Source organism: Netta rufina (genome assembly GCF_964035555.1).
Source record: "Netta rufina genome assembly, chromosome: 16".
Lineage (NCBI taxonomy): Eukaryota > Metazoa > Chordata > Aves > Anseriformes > Anatidae > Netta > Netta rufina.
The window spans coordinates 8,237,004-8,258,756 of record NC_140140.1 but is presented as its reverse complement, the minus strand read 5'-3'; the positions used below and the strand labels follow the sequence as shown (position 1 = coordinate 8,258,756).

The following is a 21,753-nucleotide window of genomic DNA, read 5'->3' as shown; positions in this document are numbered from 1 at the left end:
CTGGTGGGTGTGATTTGCTGGAGTGCAGCCGTCAGGGTGGGAGGTGAGCCCCAGGCCCAGCCAGCACCAGCCCAGGTTGTGCTTTCCCACCACATGTGCCTCACTGTCCAAGCGTGACGTGTCTCATCCCTCATGGTGCATCACCTGTGGACACACAACCTTCGAGTTAGACATCTGGCTCAGCATTTTGCCCTCTCTAAATGAATCTGTTCTTAATTATTTAAACGGAGCCTGCTTAATTATTTGAAAGACTTCTATTTTTTGAAGCCGTTTTATTTAATCATCAAATAAATATGTTTAAAAAAATTAACAGGCATGACGCAGTGCTTAAACATCGCTTGAGGCTTGTTTATCTGTCTTCGTGTTCTGTGCTGGAATGTGTTTGTTGGGGCCCAGCGTACCTCAGTGAGTGTCTGTTAAGGAACACAGGCCTGATTACCAAATAAAGGGACCGAAATTAATGGTACTGGCACGGAAAAAAAAAAACAAACAACATGATTGGCAGGACCGCAGCCTGGGCGCCCCAAGGAGCAGAAGGGCGCCCAGGGAGGCGCTCAGGGCTGCACCCGCCGATGACCGCACGCCTCCCCGCCCCGCCTGGCGCTGGGTGGCGGCACCTCGGCGGGCAGCGGCGCCGCCAGGGGGCGGGCGGGCCTGTGGGGACGGGACAGAGGGACAAGGGGACAAGGGGCTGAGGGACGGACGGACAGACAGACAGGGGGACAGGGGGCAGCTAGCAGCGCCCCGCCCTGCCGCCCTCCTGCCGCCCTCCCTCCTCCAGCCGCTCCCTCAGGGCAGCCCCTCCCCTGCCGCCACCCCATTGGCTGCCCCTCTGCGAGCCGCGCTCCCCATTGGCTCTCGGCTCGCGCGGCGGCGCCGCCGATAGGCGGGAGGCAGCGGCTGGGCGTGGCCAACCCCTCCTCCTCCCCCCCCCCCCTTCTCCTTCCCCCTCCCGGCCCCATTTCCCGATGCTGCCGCCGGGCGCCTCGGCGGGGCCTGGCCGCCCCGCGCCGCCCGCCGCCCCCGGGGAGCGGCCCCGCGGCCGGGACATGGCGGCCGGCACCGGCACCGCCCCGCAGAGCCTCCAGCACGGGGAGCGCGAGCAGGAGGCCGAGCCCGAGGGCGGCAGCCGGCGGTGGGGAGCGCAGCACGCCGGGGCCCGGGAGCTGGCCGAGCTCTACTCGCCGGGTGAGGGGGCGCTGAGGGGGCCGTGAGGGGGCTTGGGGGGGCTGTGAGGGGGTTTGGGGGGATGTGAGGGGGTTTGGGGGGATGTGAGGGGGTTTTGGGGGTGCCGGGGTTTGGGGGGTGCCGGGGTGGGTGCCCGGGGTGCTGCCCTGCCGGGAGCTGCCTCACGGGAGGCCGGGGAGGGGGCTCCAGCTGGGGTCTGCCTGTCATGTCCTCGTTATTATCGCTGTATTATCGGCGTTATTGCTGCTACAAAGCCAGGTGAAGGGGTTTGGTCACAAAGCAAGGGAACAACCGGAGCCTTCCCTTCAGGATATTCCCTAAGGGCCTTGGGGTGCCCGCAGGAGGGGCGTTGGGGTTTTGGTCGTGGTCTGACAGAGCCCAGCACAGCCCAGCAGGTAATTCTCTCAGCCCGTTTGTGAGGTGCAGGGTGTGAGGTTGGCCGTGAGCTGCTTCACGTGTGCAGGCTCAGGCACAGGGAGATGTCGCATTGCTCAGTGCCGTGTGCCCACGGTTCCCGGCAGGTCGGCCCAGCTCATGTGTTCAGAGTGATCAATGGGGCAGCAGGAGCTCTGACTTGCACAGAGCCAAGTAACGATAAGCAAACATGCGTTCATTAATTTGTCAGCTCTCTAGGCTCTTCAGGGCAAGTCTGTGCCCATTCCGGCTTGTGTTGGTTACATCATCCGTGCCTTGAGAGAAGGAGCAGGGTGACCTTTTCCAGCCGTTGGTAGTGATCGCTTCTCTGTAAAGCCCAGGAATCAGTCACCAATGTAACCTGCTCACTGTGCTCCTGCTCATAAGGAAAAGACTTCCCTCCCCAAGCAACCTGCTGCCCTCACGTTTACCTGCAGACCGAAGTTCCTGGGAAATCTGTGGAGCAGTGAGTGTAGGGGTGTCTAGCAGAAGTGACTTGTGGTAAGCTTTTAGATGTGTGTATTTCTCCTGTCATTACATAAATAACTTATGTAAACAGTGTCAGGACACGTTATGGCGGAAGCATGTGATGGTGAACTACTGAATTCTTGATAACACAGATTACATACAACCATGCAGAGCGAATGTGGCTCTGGAGTACTTCCACAGCCTCTCTGTGTGTGTACTTCCTGAGTTTGGCACCTTATCCCTTCCTGTGGGCCAAACATTTAAGTTTGAGTACTTTTTAAACATGAATTACTGGTCTTCTGGCCTTCAGGCCTTTGACTGCTTCATCTCCCGGTCTGTCCAGAGCCTGAGCTGTTTTTCTGGACTCGGGTGTCCTCGGATGGGTGGTCTTGGGATCCCCACGTTCAGAGTATGGGCGGTGTTTGAACAGACTGAACTCGTGGGACTTGCTGGTAAGGAGCCCAGTGCTTCCTTGCAGTTAGCTAATTGTTCCGTGAGGACCTACCCATTTAACTCCTCTAATCAGGGTGTGGTTTTCTTAGGCTGGAAGTGAGTGTTAATTAATTCTTCCTTTCATTACCCCAGGGATCTCTTTATAGAATCTCGCGCATTGTGACCTGATGCTGTACTGAAATACACTTGTTCTTGTGTCTTACTGTTAGGATTCTCTCCTCTGCTGCTCCAGAGGACATGAGGTTCGGTATTCGTGCCCTTTCTAGAGCAGATCTCTGAACAGTAGGAGTCTTTGTTCAGGCTTCTTTAAAAGCTGCTGCTGTAGGCGCAGCGGGGATGATACCGGTCCTCTTGGATGTTCCCAGCCTCCCTTTTGTTCTGTGGTGTGGCGTTTGGAAGGAGAACTGCGAGCAGGCAGTAGGTCAGCGAAGCAGAGCAGTGGGTTGGGAGCTCAGCTCCTGAACACGAGGTGCGGCCGTGCCAGGGCGTGCTCTCAGGGTGTGCTCTCAGCCCGTGCCGGCGGCTCGCCTCACGCCCAAGTGGCGCAGTGCGTGCGGTGCAGCAGGAGGCTGCAGGAGCAGCTGCTCGGGGCAGCCACAGGCAAGAGGCGGCTGCACTGGCTGGCCCCAGCAGAAGGCAGAGCCTGACCCGGCTGGGCCGAGGTGACAGCCCAGATCTCACCCTGGGATTTAGCTGTTCACCTTCTGTTTCTGGTGCCTTAATCCACGTGGGTCTCACGTTGACTGGTCTCTTAATCTTAACATCAGTGCCTTGTGAGGATCTGGTGGTGATTAGCAGCAGAAAGCTGCCTCTCCGTCTGAATATTCAAAACGCTACCACATCCTGGTGTCTGTTCTTTTTTTAATCGGCATTAAATTAGGTTATTGTAGAGGTGCTAAGTAGTACGGGAGGATTCGTGCCAGTTATTTCTCTCTATGTGTTCAGTGTCTTGTCATGACAGGACAGCTGAGAGGTTGTAGTTTGCTGTCTGAGAGCAGGAAGGCAAAGGCAAGACCGCAGGAGTTGAGGGTTAAATTAAGTAAGCTCCAGAAGTGTGCTTGCAGTGTTAGGAAGGCAATTCTACGGCCACCAAGATACAGGGTGATGCTTTTTGCTGTTAGTACAACAAGGTCTGAGGTTTTGAACATCATGTCCCGTAAGGTGATTTAACTGCAGGGCTTCTGAGGCCAGAAGCCCTTGTTCCCAGATTCAGCTGTACCAGCAGCGCTGATATTGAGCACCACGCGAATTTGAAAGATGTGATGCAGAGGAGCTTTATGCCAGCAACCGCAGGGAAAGCAAACTAGGACAATATGAGTTGATGTCTGGTTTGTCGTTGTTATTTTGGGCAAGGGCAGAGGGGAAGGGGTTAGCAGTGGCTCAGGGAAGAGGAATGTCACTTGACAAACTACTCACACCTCTGATGAATAATAAGCCTCTGTTTCACTTCCCTGTCAGACCAATGGAGCAGGTCATCCAGGCAGTAGAACAGCTGTCTGTATTATTTCAAACTTCAAAATGTCCTCACAGATAAAAGTAAAACATGTTCTTTTCCTTCTTTTCCAACAGGGAAGAGGCTACAAGAATGGATCTCTGTCATTTTATGCTTCTCTCTGATCTGTTTCAATTTTTACAATCTTCTCTTCTACTTGCGACTGGAACACACGCCCTCCATTATTGTTGGGATATGTAAGTAAAAAATGCTCGCTTTTGTCAACAAGGCAATATTCTCTCTTGTAATGCTGGAAACAAACATCTCATCTCTTATGCTTCACTTCCTACTGGAACAGGAGGGAGACAGATATGCACACGCAATAGTTCCTGCAAGTGTAAGGGCTCTTCAGAGGGAAAATAGCTGTCAAGGCTGTTGGAAACAACAATCTAATCCACAAAATTAGAAGAACTTCTTGGAAAGCAAAAGTTCAAGAGAAATCTTACAAAAGGTGTCTCAGGCATCAAACAGGCTTGATTTAGAAATAGAGAAATAGGTATTTGTAGCATTATGTTTTCACATCAGGATGTGAATTTTGGCCTTTATCCTGAATGCTGACGTCTTTCCAGCAAGGTAGCTGGAAATTCCAGGTGCAGCTCTCGTGTATTAAATGTGACTCTGGGGGTCTCGTTACTTTGATTGGAAGTGGAGCCAAGCAAGCTCAGTCTCATATCTTTGCCTCAGATGTGTGGAGCTGTTTAAATTGCCTGAATCTTGGCAGTACAGTGCTGGTTCTTCTTGAATGGCCCTTCAAGTATAGTGTAAGTTGCAAATGCTCTGCTGCTTCCTTGCAGCGACAGAGGTTATATCTTCATGTGGGATGACAGAAACATCACTGTTCTTTGGCTCTCTGCTCGTAGATCTGTGATTGCTTTTCTTTGAATTTGGAGTTTGGTAACCAAGTTGTTCTTACCAGGACTGATACTTTGATTTAAATCAACTTCCCTCTTTCTGGGTGTTGGTTGGGGTGGGGAAGGGGAAGGAAGAACTTGTTTCTGCATCCAACCACGGACTTTCAGAAGTTATTAGGAAAGCAGTATTGGCTTTTCTGCCTTACTAAAGGAAATGCTTAGCTTAGAATTAGGTGGCTATTAAATGGGTCTCTACAAAGTTCATTACATCAACCAAAGTCTAAACATGCGCAGAACTTGAATGCTCTCTAACACTTGAAGCAAAAAGTACTGGTGTTTCTATGAGCTTCCTGTAATTAGCATAGTAATTAAATGCTTTTGCACAGAAACTTCCTGGAGAGTGAGCAGAAGAGAGGGCAGGGGAAGGGGCTGAGCTGCAGCTGTGGTTATCTGTGGCTGACTTGGTCTGTCGGGGATGTCCGGCCAGCTCCGGGTAGCTGGGTCAGCCTCCTCTAGGTGACAGTGCTCTGGGGGCAGAACTGTCACCGTCTGTAACGTAACCCTACTCATCTGCTGTCTGTGCCATGTGTATTTTTTTCTAAGTACTGGAAGGCTTTAGGGATTTCCTTGGAAAAGATACAGGGAGATAAACTGTGAGAGAAGCTCTGCAAACTGTGTCTATTGGCTACATATGTATGGGAGGGAACATGAGAAAAGATTTAAGTTTAGAAACTGGGAGTCAGCTCTGCAGCACATACCCTGTGTTATTGTCTGGTTTGGTGTGAGGGGAAGAAGAGAACAGTAACTTAGCACTTCACTGGACTTCCCGTATACCTGTGGTGCATACTGATGGCTGTATTAACGTCTGCCTTTGGATGTATGCTGCTTACATGTTTTTATATGAAATGTCCTTAACTGAAAGGAGAATAAATCCATTAGGGCACCATATAAACTGCCTACAGGTGTTCAGCTTCTGAGCTCTACAATGAAAGCAATTTTTCTATGGACTGTGTGAGGTATTGCGTGTTTCAGAAGTGATAGTTGTTAACTATCACTGTTGTGTATTACTAATGATTAAAAAACACAGCAGATTCAAATATTGATAGGTGCTGTGAGTTTTTGTCAAAGCTGAGAACTGCTAACACCTGATGTCTGCTCAAGGTTGCTGGCTTTTACTCGGTTGTAAGGAGGAGCAGTGTCCTCCCACTATGGATTACACCAGCCCTCTTGCTTAGCTTAGTCTTGCCTGCTCTGACTGATCAGGTGGAGGTGCTGAGAGGAACAGAGGTGAGCATGGCATGAGAACTGCTCCGTGCTGATGGGGGCAGATGTGGGAGAATCAGTAACAATTGCCAGCCTGGAGTGCGTGCAATCTGTTTGCAACTGGCTTTCATCTCAAAATTAATATTGATAAAAGCTCAAGTTCTCTGATATCCTGTTTACCGGTGTAACTGATAAAGCAGCCAATTCACTGATAATGTTATTTAAGCAGTAGTGAATGATTAAAGCAGCAGAATCTGGATTCTGTGCAAATAAAGCAGTGTGGAAATAACTGATAATATGTACAAAAATGAGTGCAATAAAATAAGGACTGTGCACACTGTTGGTTTTGCTGTCAATGTATTACTTCGTCAGGCGAAGCACGGCTGATGTCTCACTCACAGCGATGATTAGCTTTTATGAAGTTTTGTGAGACTTCTCTGTGCCACGGGTAATATAAAGGAATATTGCCACGGACGCTGTCAGGTGGCTTTCTGCTGAAAGCTTTCCTGATGCTTACGTTAGGATATTGACCTTTGAGTTGGGATCACAGACTAAACCTCCTGCTAATAAAGGAGCTTGAACCAGCTCTGTCTTGAGTTCACATCAGGTCTCTGTCTCTGGAGATTACAGTGATGTGAGAAATCCTGGGTGATCCCTGATCCGAGGCTGGCTCTGATCTGCTGCCCTGGCTGTTCGGGTGGACTTTTGGAGGCCCGTGTGCTCTTGTGTAAATGCCTCCTTCCCATTCAGAAGCAGGGAGCAGTGTGGACATCCCGTGTCCCTAACTAGAGACTGGTATCCTTGGTCCCAATGCCTTTACAAGCACGCAGCTGTAACGCGGTTACGCTGTAACTAACTTAATCTGGAGATTGCTGGGACAAAGGTGGTCTGCTCCTCCTCCTGCTGGCCTCCTGCAGGCACCCACTTCCTTGTGTGATGAGCGTGGCTTGCTCAGAAGCTCAGGCGACGTGCTGGGACTCCCGTGCTGATCCAGCTGCAGGTGCCCGGTGCAGCAGGCAGGCGCCAGCGCTGGGGTGCTGCAGCCCAGCTCTGGGAGCGGCTGTCTGTGCTGATAAAAGCTCTCGTGGGGGAGAGGAAGAGGAACCCACGTGGTTCTCTCATCTCCTGCCGCTTCAGCAGGCGGGAGGCAGTTCCTTTCCCTTCGCGTGGTCACAGAAGTGTAGGCAGAGGATGGATGACTTTTCTCCTCTGTGTTCAATCCAGTCCCGCCCTATTCTGAATGCCTCCAGCTGCTGAGCAGTGAAAATTCCCCTCTGTGTGCAATCTGGCGGCTGTGCAGACTGGAGCCTGGTGCTCTGGCTGTGCAGATGTGTGTGGTTAACACCGGGGTGGGCCTGGCTGGGTCGGCTGGCTGTGGTGGATGCTAGAGCCCGCCGTTTTCAGCTGTACCCCGACTGTCCCTGCAGCAGGACTGCATCCCAGCGCTACGGCCGAACCGCAGCAGCCTCAGCCGCTTCGATAGAAGCTCAGCAGCTCCAGGAAGGCTGGTGTAGGTGGCCTTTGTGTGTAAATGAGATTACTCTTGAAAGCTCTTACACCTCCAGGCACGTTTGTGGTGTCGAGCATATTACTCAGCACACACAAGGCACGCGATACCTGCTGTGCTGATAGCAGCTAGAGAAAGGTGGGAAGTTGCCGCATGGATTCCCTTCCCTTCTTTCTCATCCTCATGACTTCCTGTAGGGTTTTAAAGCCTTTTTGTTTTTTTTGTTTTTTTTTTTTTTCCACATTGGTTGACTTGCATTTTATCTCCAGACATCTTATGTTCTTAATGGATCTTGTTTAATTGCAGCCCTATGAAAATTAGTTACTAGGCTTGTGTTACCTGTTCATATGCATAAAAGTCCCCCACATATGCTGATACATTTAGGGACGTCCTGTGACACAGCACAAGGTAAAATGAGTCATTGCTGACTTGAGGGACAGTAAACTAATTCCTGTAAGGCTTTTATCGCGTTTCATTATTGCAGAAGTTGTGGGCTGGCCAGAGGGCACTTGCAGAAAGAAATCACTTGTTTCATTTTCAAAACAGAAACCTTTGTCTCAAGCTTGAGCAGCTCTGCTGCAAAGCTGTACCTTGCTCAGCTGCATTGCAGAGCCGAGTGATGACCATGTAATGTGTGAAAGCTCTGGCACAGGGTGGAGGAAAAGCACTCCTAGGCACAGGCACTTCATGAAGTGAGCTGCTTTGCATAAGTATTAGCTGCTTTGATTCCTGCTGCCCTACAGCAGGAGGCAGAACCTTCTGGTACAATCTGATGTTAAGATGAGTTTCCATTTGAAATTTTGATTTAAAAGGTCTTTGAAATTACAGCAGGGAAACCACAGCTAATGAAGGAAAATTCTCTGTTGGGTGCTGGCCTGAGCAAGAGAAATCCCCTAGGCACCTGCTGTCTTGTCCCATCTCAGTAACTGTACTTGTATGTTTTAAACTGTATCACCGTGTGAAGACAGACCCCACAAGTTGTCACTGAAGAGGTAAATCTTCGATTCAACCACTTGTTGTGTTTCCCCTGCACTGACACCGCCTGTTTGTACCGCACCATCTCCTGTTAACGCACACAATGCAATGGAGGAACTGAGGAGCTCCAGGGCCTTCCTGCTCCGAAGGATCCTGGGGGCTGTCGGTCTCAGAAGTGGGGTTACGGGGTGTACTTGGCCGATGATTTGGCACCAGCTACGTGTTCTCCGTGTAGTTTGGTGAGGGATGGACTCCCCCAGCGTGTTAGGAGCTGTTCTCAGCAGGACGGATGGAGGAGGTAACCTCGGGGGGGGAGGTGAGCTGTTCCCCTGCTGGGTGCTGGGGACGTGGCCCCATCTGTGCTTCCCTGCTTGTGTGCACAGGACGTGTTACTGCTCTTTCTGTCAGCCACGGGGGCTGAGAGACAAAGGAAGCTGTGTTTGCTCGCTGTGTTGTCAGGGGCTCTCTTAAAGTTGCAGGGACTTTGGCTGGAGGATTTAACAACAGGTCTCAGCAGCCCTGGTTTGCTTTGGATAGTGCCTCTTTCAGCTCAAAACGCTGGCAGTGCCAGAGGGCTGCCCTCGTGAAGGAGTGGGCTGTAGGGAATGCTGCCAGGAGTGGCCAGCTCGGTGAGTGCAGACCTCGAACACAAGCGGCGTTATCACTGCTCACGTCCCCAGCCAGGCCAACGTGTAGGTGTTGGGTCTCCCGGGGGTGTGGGCTCCTGTACACAGAGCTGCGCGGTGCTCCTGAGAGCTGAGTGCACCCGGGTGGTTCCTGGGGGACTGTTAAGTGGGGGAAAGCAGAGAATTGGCTTGGTCATTCATACTAATGAAAGTATTGTTTGGGGTTTTTTTAGCGAGAGGAAATTTTGCTCTTGATTTTCATTTAGTAGCCATTATTCTGTTCTCTTCGTTTTCTTCTGGAATGGCGTAATTGCTTTTTTTTTTTTTTTCTGAGCATGTGTCACCCACAATGGAGGTACTTGTTTAAAAACCTAGCACTCAGGTAAAGTTGGCAGGATTTTGTTTAAATGTGCCAGCTGTTCTGCAAACTCTTCGTCAGCTGGAGAAACAGTAGGAATAGCTTGCTGAGCACTAACAGGCTGAGGGTAAAGACAAAAATAAAACCGGGCTGTTCCTGCTATTGAGTTTATCGGGCAGTGACTCTAGCCAAGTCATGCCTCTGGTAGATCAGCATTTGCTCCAGGATCTGCTGATGCTTGCCTTCAGGTTGGGCAGTACCCAGGTTCCTCGAGGCTCTCCTTTCGCTGGTAGCTTCTGGCAGCACCGCAGGCTGTGCGGGTCCTGCCCCTGAGGCTCACGTTCGGGTCCCTCTCAGCTGGAGGCAAGGCGAGGGATGTGCCTGTGCTCCTGGCGGTGATGCTGGGGGCAGTGGGCTCACTGAGCAGGCAGTACCTGGGAGAAATGTTTTTTGTGTTAACATCCTTGCACAGTAAGGTTGTGTGACAGGCTGGGCTTTTCCTAGTCCCTGCAGTGTGCATATCACAGACACCGTTATTTGAAAATCCAGCAAAAATGTAACGCAACTGTTATCTGTAGGTGGGTCTTTAGACCCTTCCTTTATTTCATGGTTGAGCTGTTCTCCGCTCCCTTGCACTGATAGCTGTGCTTCTGATGGAATGGTTCTCCTATGACTTAACCAAAGTGATTACCTCCTCTTGGAGCTGCCGTGCTTGCCCTGACATGTGCTTGCCCACATGTCAGGGATTATTTTCTTAGTGCCCTAACTTGCCATGGGATCAAACCCCTGCCTGCTCTGTGATAGCAGTGACTGCACTGCAGTAAAGCACTGACGCTGGGTGCAGATGATAGCAGTTTTATTTTTATAAGCATATGGGTAACAAGTGGCTGATAGTCCAGCATGTTGCTGTCCAGAAATCCCAAGATTTCTCTGTGGAGTTGGCCGCTCTGCCCTGGCTCAAGTGCTGTACTGTTCAACTACTTCCTAGTCACTGATTCCAAATGACTGTGCTTACTGATGTTTTACGTGACACTACTGTATAACTCTTTGCTGCAAACGTGCAGCATAGCTGATCTGCTGACACCTGGTGCCTGAAACACGCAGCTCTCGCTGGGCTTCCTTCTACCCTGCGAGCAGCCAGGCTGCAGGACGCGGGCTGCTCAGAAGAGATGCCCCTGTTGAGGTGGAAGCTCTCAGCCCTTAGGTTGGTGCTCCAGGAAGAGGAGGAGCAGGAGCTCTTCTGTGACGTGAGCTCCTGCACATTGTGTGGTTTCTGAACCAACCGCAAGCAGCAGCGAAAACTCCTGCTCTCAATTCCGCACCTGGGTCAGCTGCACTTCAGCCCTGCCACGCCGTGCCAGCAGGTGCTGGGGCTGCTGTCTGAGTGCTTCTGCAGCCTCCGGCAGGTCCCCGTGGGGATCAGGTGTGGGGCTGGGATCCTCAGCAGAGCCCCGAGGGTGCTGCTGTGCCTGTGCCAAGGGTCACAGGTACAGGATGGCTGGAGGAGAGCGGCCATCCTAGTACCTGCGTGCATCACTCCCGAAATGTCTGCAGCTGACACAAGCTTACTTGTACGCCTTTGCTCTCTCTCAGTGTACGCCTCTCTCTGCTCTCCTGATTCAGCAGTCTGCTTGCACAGCCAAGAAATCCTGGTGTTCTCAGCGTGTCCTGCAGCCCACTTAAGTGCAGTGCCTTCTGTGTTTTCAGCATAGCTGCTTCTTCAGCAAGAAACCAGAGCTGGGCTGCTCCTCCGCGCCCCTGCCCAGCAGGTGGGAGTAAAGGAAGCGTTGTGCACAGAGCAGCAGTTCTGTCACAGATCCTGCTTCCAGGAGCGTGTGAATCCACTGGCTGCAGTTCATATACGTACACTGTCAATAGCCTCTCTTCCTGACCTTATGATTAATTTATAACTCATGTTCAGGGTTGTCAGGCTATTGTACCTCACCCTCCCGAACCTGATGGCAGAGCATCAAGATCTGTACCACACTAGAGAAGTAACTGGACACCTGTACCTTGATTTTTTTTCCCCTCATTTTTAACTTGGGGACAGCGCTGGGTAATGAGAATATTGAGACTAATTCCTTGCAGACAGGATGCAGTGTTACAGTGCTTGCCGTGTATAACCTGTGGTACAGTCTCTGCTCCCTTTTTACATCTCTTCACACACGACTGCTGAAGAAGCAGCAAGCCCCTCCACGGTACGGCTGCAATACGGCTTGTGGTGGTTAGCTTTTCCAGGCTGCCATAGTGTAATGCACTGCTGCAGGCACCCTTCATTCTTTCCTCTGAGCTTTTAGCAGTTCACAACAAAGTAAGATGAAATGTCTATTGAACTGTCAGTATTTTGTCTCCACTCTTGTTGTTCCTCCTGCTGTTATTGCAGACTCTGAGGATAACGTGTGCTGGAGGCGCTGTGGGTTAACCGGGTGATTAGCTCAGCAAGAATGGTATTTGAGTTGTTGTAAAGCAGAGTGCTGCTTAGATATCTTCCCCCTGAATCAAGGCTATTTGCTCTTTCAGCTGCTAGATGCAGATCCAAAAGCTATTGTGCTCCACCCTGTCTCGCTGTAGCCTACCTGTGTGGTCTGAAATAAAACAAGCATACAGAATGTGCTGGTTCGGAAAACTAAGCTGTGTGCACCACAGTAAGGTGAGACAGAAAAATACCTTCTGTATACAGAAAGTGTCTCCTACTGTATTGAAGAGTTTGGGCCAATGGGATTGAATCCGGATGGATTCAGCAGTGAGGATCTAATTTCAACATGGAAGGAAATCGTTTGGGTGTAGCAGGTGCTGCAACAGTTGATCCTGATTTTTTTCTTCATTTTTAAAAAATGACAGAGGTGGCAAAAGGCATGTAGAAGCGAGGAATTAGCTAAGCAAAAGGTAACCACAAGGAGGGGTACATCTGTACTGCATGCACTGTAGGAAACTGCTGTGTCCTGAAGCTTAAGAGCACTTGATCAATAGTAACAGAACAGCCTGGTCCTCATCTGTGCTCTGAAAAAATGCCTGCTCTTTAGCAATCCTGCTGATGTTAAAGAACCTCACCAAGCTGGGCTCTGGAGGCAGCTGACCTCAGTGCCCTGATGGAGCAGGAGGGTCAGGTGAAGCCCAGACCGTGGCCAATGTAAATAAGTTGTGGGGCTTCAGGGAAAGATGCACATCGGTGGGTTTTTCTCAGATTGTTTTGAGTTGGTGAGAGGGGGAGGAGTAACAGGATGCCCTGCAGTCAGAGCAAGGTGAGCCGGTATGCCAACATCTCCTGATTTGGATTACAAGTGAGTTGGAAGTGCTCTGCCACCTGCATAGCAGGCAGAGGTGTATCTGCCCATCACAGAAAGCCTCAGTCCTGTAACTGAGAAGCTCTGCTGGGAAAAGTCTGCAGAGAACCAAATGCTGGCCAGTGGAGGAGAAAGCCAGGAGCTCTGCTAGCTTCACAGCCCTCTGAAGAAGAGTTGGTAATGCAGTGGGAGCAAAACAACCCTCCTGCATGGCACCTGGCCTTGCAGCTCCCTGCTGCTGCTGGTGCAAGGGCTGCTACAATGGGTGACCTCCCGAAACACCCTGGCTCTTGTAAACATCACTGGGGGGAACTGCAGAATGACATTCCAGCCCTTCTGAGGTGGCCCTGTGACTACCTTGGTTTATGTGGATGGCTGTGGGCAGTTATCAGGCTTCTGGGAAGTGAACTGCGAGGCGTGCCAACTGTAAATGAATGTGCCTTGTGCTCTGAGTCAAAGGCAGTAGGGCATTGCTAGCTAAGCTGCTTTGAACACACCATCGTTGTGGTTCTGTTGCTGTGACTCATTTAACAAATGACTGCAAGTTCTGTGTGTAGCACTTGAATTGGCATGAGGTTTGTTTGATATCTGGGGAATTTGCACTGGGGTCAGACAGTATCAATTCCCAGGTGTGTATATAAAGGATTTGACTTCTAACCAGTAGCTGTGCTGAGATCTGGGTAGTGCTTCTGCTGTTTGCTTTTTGTAACCAGAGCTGCAGGTAAGAGGTGTGTGCTGCCTCGCCCTCTGAGAGTGTTAGTGCTGACCCCACAGGGAATCACCAGGTGGGCAGTGAACAGCCAGCTCTTGCTGTTCATGTGCTAACCTGAAAGGACAGCACTGCAGTGAAAAAGGATCCTGATTCGTAATCTGGTTGTTCTGCAAATGTGGGCCCCATTCAGGCAGTTAATCTCTATCCAAACCTTCTCGGAGCAAGACGTGCAGGCTCACGGTGCTGCCTCTGGATGCCTGTGTTCTTTAGAGGGCAGAATCTGATCATCTTCAGTCCCTCAGGCATGGAGGTCCCAGGGCAGTGTCACTCTCTGTGCTGTGTTGCCTTGTTCCCCCAGCCTCCCCATTAAAAGTAAGGGCATCTTCTCTGAATATTCTTCCTCAAAAGTGCAGTGAGCCTGGCAGGAGGGCTGATGCAGGAGGGCATCTCAAACTGTGCCGGAGACTTTGTAGCTCCGGGTCTTGGGAACCTGATGGTAGGGTTTCTTCTACAGATGAAGAATGATAGGGTGCCTGTTAAACACCATCCAGCAGATCGGTGACTGACCGGGAAATGTACTGCTGTTCTGATCAAATAGCATCTACTATCCTTACTCCTAAAGGTCAGTGTTACTCAGACACTTGGGTGAGAGATTATCCAGAACAGGAAGGCAAAAATGTGACTTTGTTTGCCAGAACTGAAAATCTCCTTTACTTGACCACAGTTCTAAAGTTCTCATGGTTGGCATCTAGAAAAATCTTGTTGCAGCAACCTCTGTTGGATGGTGTATCTGAGTTCGTATGGATGGATCACAAGTGTAGGCTGTCCTTGCACAGAATCATCAGATTGGTTTCCAGGGCCTCTGCCTGTAGCATTGCGAGTGATATGGTCATAGTGTTGTATGACATTCCAGTCTTATTTAGTCAACAGTCTTGCTGTACCAAGGAATGGTTTCTTAATTGGTGCTTACGTAGAGTTACTGGAGTTCAGTGTTCCTTGCTTACAGACGTAAGGGACCCAGGGAGAGGAAGGGTCTGCAGATTAGAAATATCTCTTGGGGTAGCTTTAACAGATGTCCTGTAGCCAAGTAATCCGTTAAACACCATGAAAGAAGATGGGCATGTCCAGGGAGAAGGTGCGTCTAAAATAAGATCTAAGTGACTTAATTTTATTAGTATTTTGTGTACCAGCAATTGCAAAGATTCCTGAGCTGTTCTGTAGAGGAGTGGTCAAATACAAAGTCTTGGTGTAGCTATAGTGAAGATAGTGTCCAAATAGTGTCTCGTTAACCATTACTGCTAGCTGGCTGATCCTAGTCAGATAAAAGTTTACAGCCACGTAAGATCTGCCCAAAGTTAGAGGTAGGTAAGCAAATAAACTTCTAAAATAAATAGAAAATGTGAATGCTAGTGAAAAATGCTTTTGTGTATCTAACTGTATGTGTCTCTTCATTCAAGTTGCAGGAGTTATTACTGCTGACTTCCTATCAGGATTATTTCACTGGGGAGCAGATACCTGGGGATCTGTGGAGCTACCAATAGTCGGAAAGGTTTGAGATTCTTATCCTTAAGCTTGAAAAAAAATTAATGACATGCTTTTCTGAAACTCTTCTAGTGTACTCAGCTGTTAGACAGGTACTTTTCTTGTAGTCTTGCCAGTGTAACCAGCTCTTCCACCCAGTACCCTCCTCCTCTTAAGTGGCACTTGGTACAGTGCTCCCAGGGCTGTGTTTACACTTGACCTAGGTGACATGTGCAAGGTGACACTGTTCTGTTTATCACCCCGATTAGGGTTTGCACACAGTTTTGCAATACCAGTGTTCACAGGCCTTCCCGACAGACGGTGGGCACAGCCAGTTACACACCAGTGTAGAAACCTCACTAGAGACAAGACTTGTGTAGAGCTTCCAAAAGGCTAATAAATGCCAAGAAGTGTGGAATTTACCTGGCCTGCTTCATTGGGAGTCTATTCCTGGAGCTAAATTCTCTAAAACCTCTGAAAATACAAAGAAGCTTTAGCAAGAAACTTTCTAGTTCTGTGTGCACCTGCACCTTGTTGTGAATGTAATAGTGTTAGAATGGTGATGACTGAATATTGAGATTTGAGGTGTATTATACATCTGTGGCTACAAATGCTGGATGCTTAGATGAGATTGCACTGACTTCCATAATAAGCTGCAATCTGTTTGTTTTTTTTTTAAATAAATTTCTTTATAGCTACTATTAATTACTCCTCACAGTGCAATATTAGAAGGATCTCTGTTTTCAAAAAATATGTGGGATATTTCTTGTAATTATCCAGAAATGAATGAACCAGCTCAGCAAAATTAAGCCTGTTGGGTTTAGGTTTATTTTTATTTACCTTCAGTAGATTTGGTAGTCCTTGAATGTCTGTATCTGTGGACCATAGTTCAAGGGGGAAAAAAAAAGGCACTACAGGAAGCTGTGCACTAAATAAACAACAGAGTTCAGCCCGCTCAGGATACCTTTGCGTAGACTGTACATGATGCATGTGTTGAAGGCAAATAACTACGCATACTTTACTGTCCCTTGCCTACTTAACAGATTTGCTCTTTCCTCTCTGAGATTGTATAATTCAGGTGCTATTTCTAGTTTTTCTATTTTTCTTTCCCATGATAACTCCTGAGTTACAGTGTCATGTTTATCAATTTGTTTTCTCAGGCTTTCATTAGACCCTTCAGAGAACATCATATTGACCCTACAGCAATTACCAGGCATGATTTCATAGAGACTAACGGAGACAACTGCTTTATGACGCTAGTCCCATTGGCAAACATGGCATACAAATTTGTTTCTTTTTCCCCAGGTAAGCTGTTACTCATAACTTCTGTGAATTTAGGATTTTTTGATATATAAATGAGCAGTTCTTAATATGAGGATAAAAGAAGCCAATGTATGGGAAATGACTAGTACTAGCTCTTGGAAGCGTGATGCTCCCTGGTGGAGGGAAGGGAAACTTTTTCTTGAAAGGGGAGCAAACTTTCTTCCAGCCCAGCAGTGAGTCTGGCTGAGGAATCTTTTAAGGAAGCAGTAGAAGTAAATGTACTTTCTACAAAAGGAATCAAACTGCACACAAGGAAATTCATTGTTCTGAACATTATAAAAATGCTTCATCTGTGCATAAATAACTTTATTTGCACACTAGAAGGGCAAGAATTAAAGGGTGAATTTAAATGTATGGATAGGAAATTCAGACTTTAGGTTCCTGTTTGTGGTGAGTTGGCAGATGTTGGCGCATCCTGGTCTGTCTTGTGACATTCTGAAGTTGCTTATGGTGCACTGCTCTTGTGACACTAGTGCTAAAGCAACTTCGTTGAGGCCCTTGTTAGTTCCTGTAGCAGCAGCCAGGTCTTGGCAAAATGTGTTGTTGTTTTTTTGTTTGTTTGTTTGTTTGTTTTTAGTAGAAATTCACATTTTTGTAAGAAGTACTTAAAGATATAAACCTTGTTTTGCAGAAGCATTATATGAAACATGTCCTTGGGAGTGTTATGTCTTTGCCCTCATCATCTTCATCACCATGACGAACCAGATTCACAAGTGGTCTCACACATACTTTGGTCTTCCACGCTGGGTCATATTTCTACAGGACTGGCATATTATCCTGCCACGGAAACACCACAGGATCCACCATGTGTCGCCTCATGAGACGTACTTCTGCATTACAACTGGTACTGTCATCAGGTTCATAGCTTTTCTTAATAGTCTAGTACCATTCACCTGGCAAGATGTAATTTAGTGACAGTCTATTAAATACAGAAAGACATTGAGACATTGTGAAGCTAACTGTACTCTTAAGTTTTGCTAAAGTTATATAAAGCTGTAGTTTTTGCATTAAAAACGTGTGAGGAAAATTCATAATTAGGCACAGGGTAACTTTCAGTGGGGTAGGCAGTGGTACTGAGGTCTAATTGCTTACTATCTTGGGAATCTTATGCTAGCGATGCATTTTGCTCATAAAAGTGTTAAAGCAGGTGGTGGGCCTTCTTACACAAGGAGCATCGTAGCACCTGCAAGTGTGGCTTACCTTGAATGCTTGCTTCTAAGGCAAAGCTTCTGGACTTCTAGCATTCATTCATTGTGATTTGGGGCAGAGTAGAAGACAGACTTGAAGAGGATAAGACAGACTTGGAGGAAACCGGCTTTAGGTTCTTCTTATGTCTATACTCCATTTTACACCCACTGTACAGGCTGGGGTACTCAGTCACCAGTGTTGCACAATCCTGAATAAGTTATCAAGTTAATTGAATGACTTGATATAAGCTGCTCTGGTTCTAGATTCTATCATTGGCTTTGGCAAAGAGTTTGTCAGTTCTGAAATCTCTACCAAGAAACCAATCTAGTTCTTACAGCCAGAATGTCATGTAAAAGCATTGTACAATTAAGTCTGACTTGACAGATCATGGCAAAAATCTTGTCACTGTAAGAGCTTTTATTCAGTTCTCCTGTTTTGAAGTGGTCCGGGTAGAACACTGCAAGTTGATGCTTGACCATTTAGTGTTATTCTTTAGTTGCTTTTGTGTTCTTACCTACAAAAAGTTCTTCTGTTCAGTCAGTGCTTTCTGCAAGTGTTCATACCATGCTGATCTGCCATAAGATGGCACGACAGGTTGTATACTTGCAGTCTTCCAGTGGAGCAGTGTGTCTGCAGCCCTAGTTCTTCTAGGGCAGAAGCGAGGGAGAGGACAAATATGCAAGCATGTGCTATTTAAAATCGGGTCTTTGCTTCATAAAACATGGCCATTAACTGCAATGCACCTGTTAGTGGCTAAGTGCAGAGCACATCTAAGAGAAGACTGCCAAGCCCAACGAGTGTACTTGGTGTCAGAGCCGACCTGTGCATGTAAAGGTCTGCCACTGCACCACTGCCAGGGAAGGGGTCAGGTAACAGAACTCTTTGGTGATCCGACTGCTAAAGCCTTTGGACTGCCTCCCATTTTTAGACACTGGGAAGAAGGAGCCTGCACCTTGAGGGACTGTGCCTGTGCTAATGAGAATTACATGAAACGACTTCCTAAAAGGCATCAGCATAGAGTGAGTTGAGCGGGGCTGCAGTAACACATGTGCACAAGGAAAAGTCATATCCAGCTACAGGAGGTGGCTGAAAACAGCACCCGTTCCGATGGATGGTTAAGGCCGTAATTATGTCTGGTTGGGAAGGATAGCTGTATAGAAATAGGTTGCTTTTCAGCACTGGATATCCTGAATGTTCTTTCATTTTAGTGTTTATCAGATAAGTGCGTAGCCCAAGGCTTCATTCAGCAAGACACGCGCATTCCTTCTGCTGCCCTTGTCCCTGCTGCACGAGTGCTGCTTGAGTCTGGCAGAGCTGGTTCTGCAGCAGCTTTTCTGTGTCCCAAACTGCCTCATAGTACCCTACACTTGAGCTATCTATCCTCTAACGTGAACTGCCACTGCTAGCTTACTGTTTCCATTGTGGTAACAACGGCTCCTTCATTCCTGCCTTGCCTTTGCTTTTTTCTTTTTTCCAGGACCGTATATGAAATAAAGTATAATGTGTGTATTTACAGAGCAGCTCTGTAAGGGTGGCATAACAGAACCCAATGCATATCCATTTCTTCCTGGCTGTAGAGAAATGTCTACAGGAGAATAATACTTCCCAGTGCTGATTTTTTTTTTTTTTTAGCCATTGCAATATTTAATAAGAGGCCTAAAGTTACTATAATGATACATTGTAATAAAACCCTGTGAAGTTGCTTCTTTGTGCACTCTGCAATCAATTATTCGTGGTTAGGTTGGCTTCAAAACACAGTATCAGAAAAGCAAGTTAGCTAATGTACTAATTAATATCCCAAAAGTGAGATGTAAAGCCCTTCTGAATTCAGCGTGAGGCCTATTAAGCCTGTATGACTTCCAGGCTTCCAGTCTGTATAACAAAACACTTCTACAGAGAATTCAAAATATGCTAAATTTGTAGGCTAGGAGAGGTACATTTAAACTCTTGCTGCATGGAATGGAAGATGATGTTTACTGTTATTTTTACATAAAATGGTAGAAACTGGTCCCGTATCAACTGTTAACAGAGGCTGTTACAGGGAAGCAGAAGTGGTAGCTGAGCTGCACGCTTTCAGGTGTGTGCTGCTAGCAGGGCTGCCCTCTTAATCCAGGAAACATCCACCTTCAGTGTCATTAAGTGCAGCATGGTACTACAGCAAGACCTCCCCATCACAGGCTTCATTAGCAATCACTTACGCAGACTTAAAAAGTACTGTGCCCTCTCTTGGTAAAACTAAAGTATGAAAATTTTAAAATAGAAAACTGATGTTGGAACTGTCAAAACTTGAGGTTTTATTTAAGGAAGAAGTTGGTTTACTTCACTGAGCCTTATTGTTTAGGTTGCAAACTGCAACCTCAGTTTTTCTAGGAAGTGTAGCATTGATAATGTACTTCAGTACTATGTTGTGCACTTTTTTTCCTGCTGTACTAGTTAATGAGAAACATGGGGAAAAGCCAAGCTGGCTTTGGTGATTGGGGGGGGGGAATAGCTAAAATTGTTGGGTTGTTCTTTTGTTTGAATTTCAACACTAAATCTAAGGTGCTACTGATATAACTGTCTTGTTTGTAACACATCCCTTCAACTTGGTTTCTTCTCTGACAGCTGTTCAATGGCTGTAGAGTAGTCCCCTTAACTAGTCACATTTCTATTGTGTTTAAAATAAAGAATATTAAATATTGCAATACATTGAACTTTGGATACTATGATGAGCTAATCTTTTTTTCCCTTCGATATCATTTAGGTTGGCTGAACTATCCGTTAGAGAAGATAGGATTCTGGAGATGTTTGGAGAACATTATCCAAGGACTTACGGGGGAGAAGCCAAGAGCAGATGACATGAAATGGGCTCAGAAAATTAAATAACTTTTGCCAGCCTTCTGCAGTCCTTATCTTTGTTGCCAATGTTTTTTTTTTTTTTTTTTTTTTTTTAAAGCCATCAGCCAAACTCAAGACCTGCAAAGAAATAAGACTCTAAAGCACAAACTAAAAAGTGCTAACAGACTGTAATTAAAAGAACTAATTCTTAAAACAATACTTGAAATGAAGATGATTACTCTTACTGAGCACCTTTGTTTAGCCATGTCGCTTACATCTTAGAAAATACTTCATCACTGTATTTCATAAAGCTGTCAGGCAAGCCAGAAGGCAAGACAGTCACTCCATTGGTACGTGGTGGCATTGTAAACATGTTGTATCAACATTATTTAACACTTCAGAAATAGCTTGTTGCCTAAGACCTACGGGAGAATGGTGACAACAGTTTGTCACTTCACGTTTGAGTCCAAATACACTGCATGAAAACAGTGTGTCAGTACTGGAAGCCTATAAAACCATCACTGTTCAATGCACTTAGTGTTTGGCAACCTTATAGTTTCATCTTCACTAGTAAGTAAAACTAACTGATGTAATGTGGAACAGACTTTGAGAGTCCCACTCCACCAGTGGGCCACGAATCCTCAAGTGTCTTCAGTTTCCCTTAATGTAAAATTATTCTACTCTCTACGTGGAATTGAGCAAACCGTTTCTGCATAAGCCTTCAACTGTACCTTAAGAAGCCTCTGCAGAGGGGGAGGGCACCCAGTACAACACTTGCTCACATTTGTTTGTGTGGAGTGCTCACTGATGAGCTTTCTATTAAGTGTTTCCTACCCTGACAATAAATGTTTAAAATAGTTATAGCATTGGGCACATTGCAAATAGCTGTATTCAAGAGCTCAAGGTATCAAACTTGTAATGTTAGAAGGGAAATGTCAATGACTGGTGTTTTGTTCTTTTTTTTTTTTTTTTTTTTAAGGTGCTTGCTTGTTTCTGTAAATAATATAAAGCCTTAATCTCTTCTGGTGTAATGGAATAATATTTTAATGTGATGTTTGAATGTATATAATATATTTATAACAAAGCAGTTGGATAATACTAATCATGTCTGTCTTGTTGCTCTTCATTCATATATTCTCGGTGTTTAATACAAAATCTTGTTGCTATTCCAGGCAGCTGAATGTTTTTCAGCCTGCTAGGTCTTGTTTAGGTTGACGTGGTTATTTCTTCAGTTTAGTAGGACCTTGACCCTACACTACACCAGACTTCAGCAGCTTTCCAGAAGTGCAGCTAACTGCAACAGCATTGGATGC

At 47.1% G+C, this 21,753-nt stretch overlaps 1 protein-coding gene across 1 annotated transcript; it reads left to right on the top strand.

The window, feature by feature from the left end:
- Positions 1 to 965: 965 nt before the first annotated feature.
- PEDS1 (plasmanylethanolamine desaturase 1) lies at positions 966 to 21,467 on the top strand. Its single transcript, XM_084296744.1, has 6 exons — positions 966 to 1,188; positions 4,093 to 4,212; positions 15,049 to 15,140; positions 16,273 to 16,417; positions 17,067 to 17,279; positions 20,367 to 21,467. The coding sequence occupies exons 1-6, from the start codon at positions 969 to 971 to the stop codon at positions 20,486 to 20,488; spliced, it is 912 nt and encodes a 303-aa protein (XP_084152870.1). The 5' UTR covers positions 966 to 968; the 3' UTR covers positions 20,489 to 21,467.
- The last annotated feature ends 286 nt before the right edge of the window (positions 21,468 to 21,753 follow it).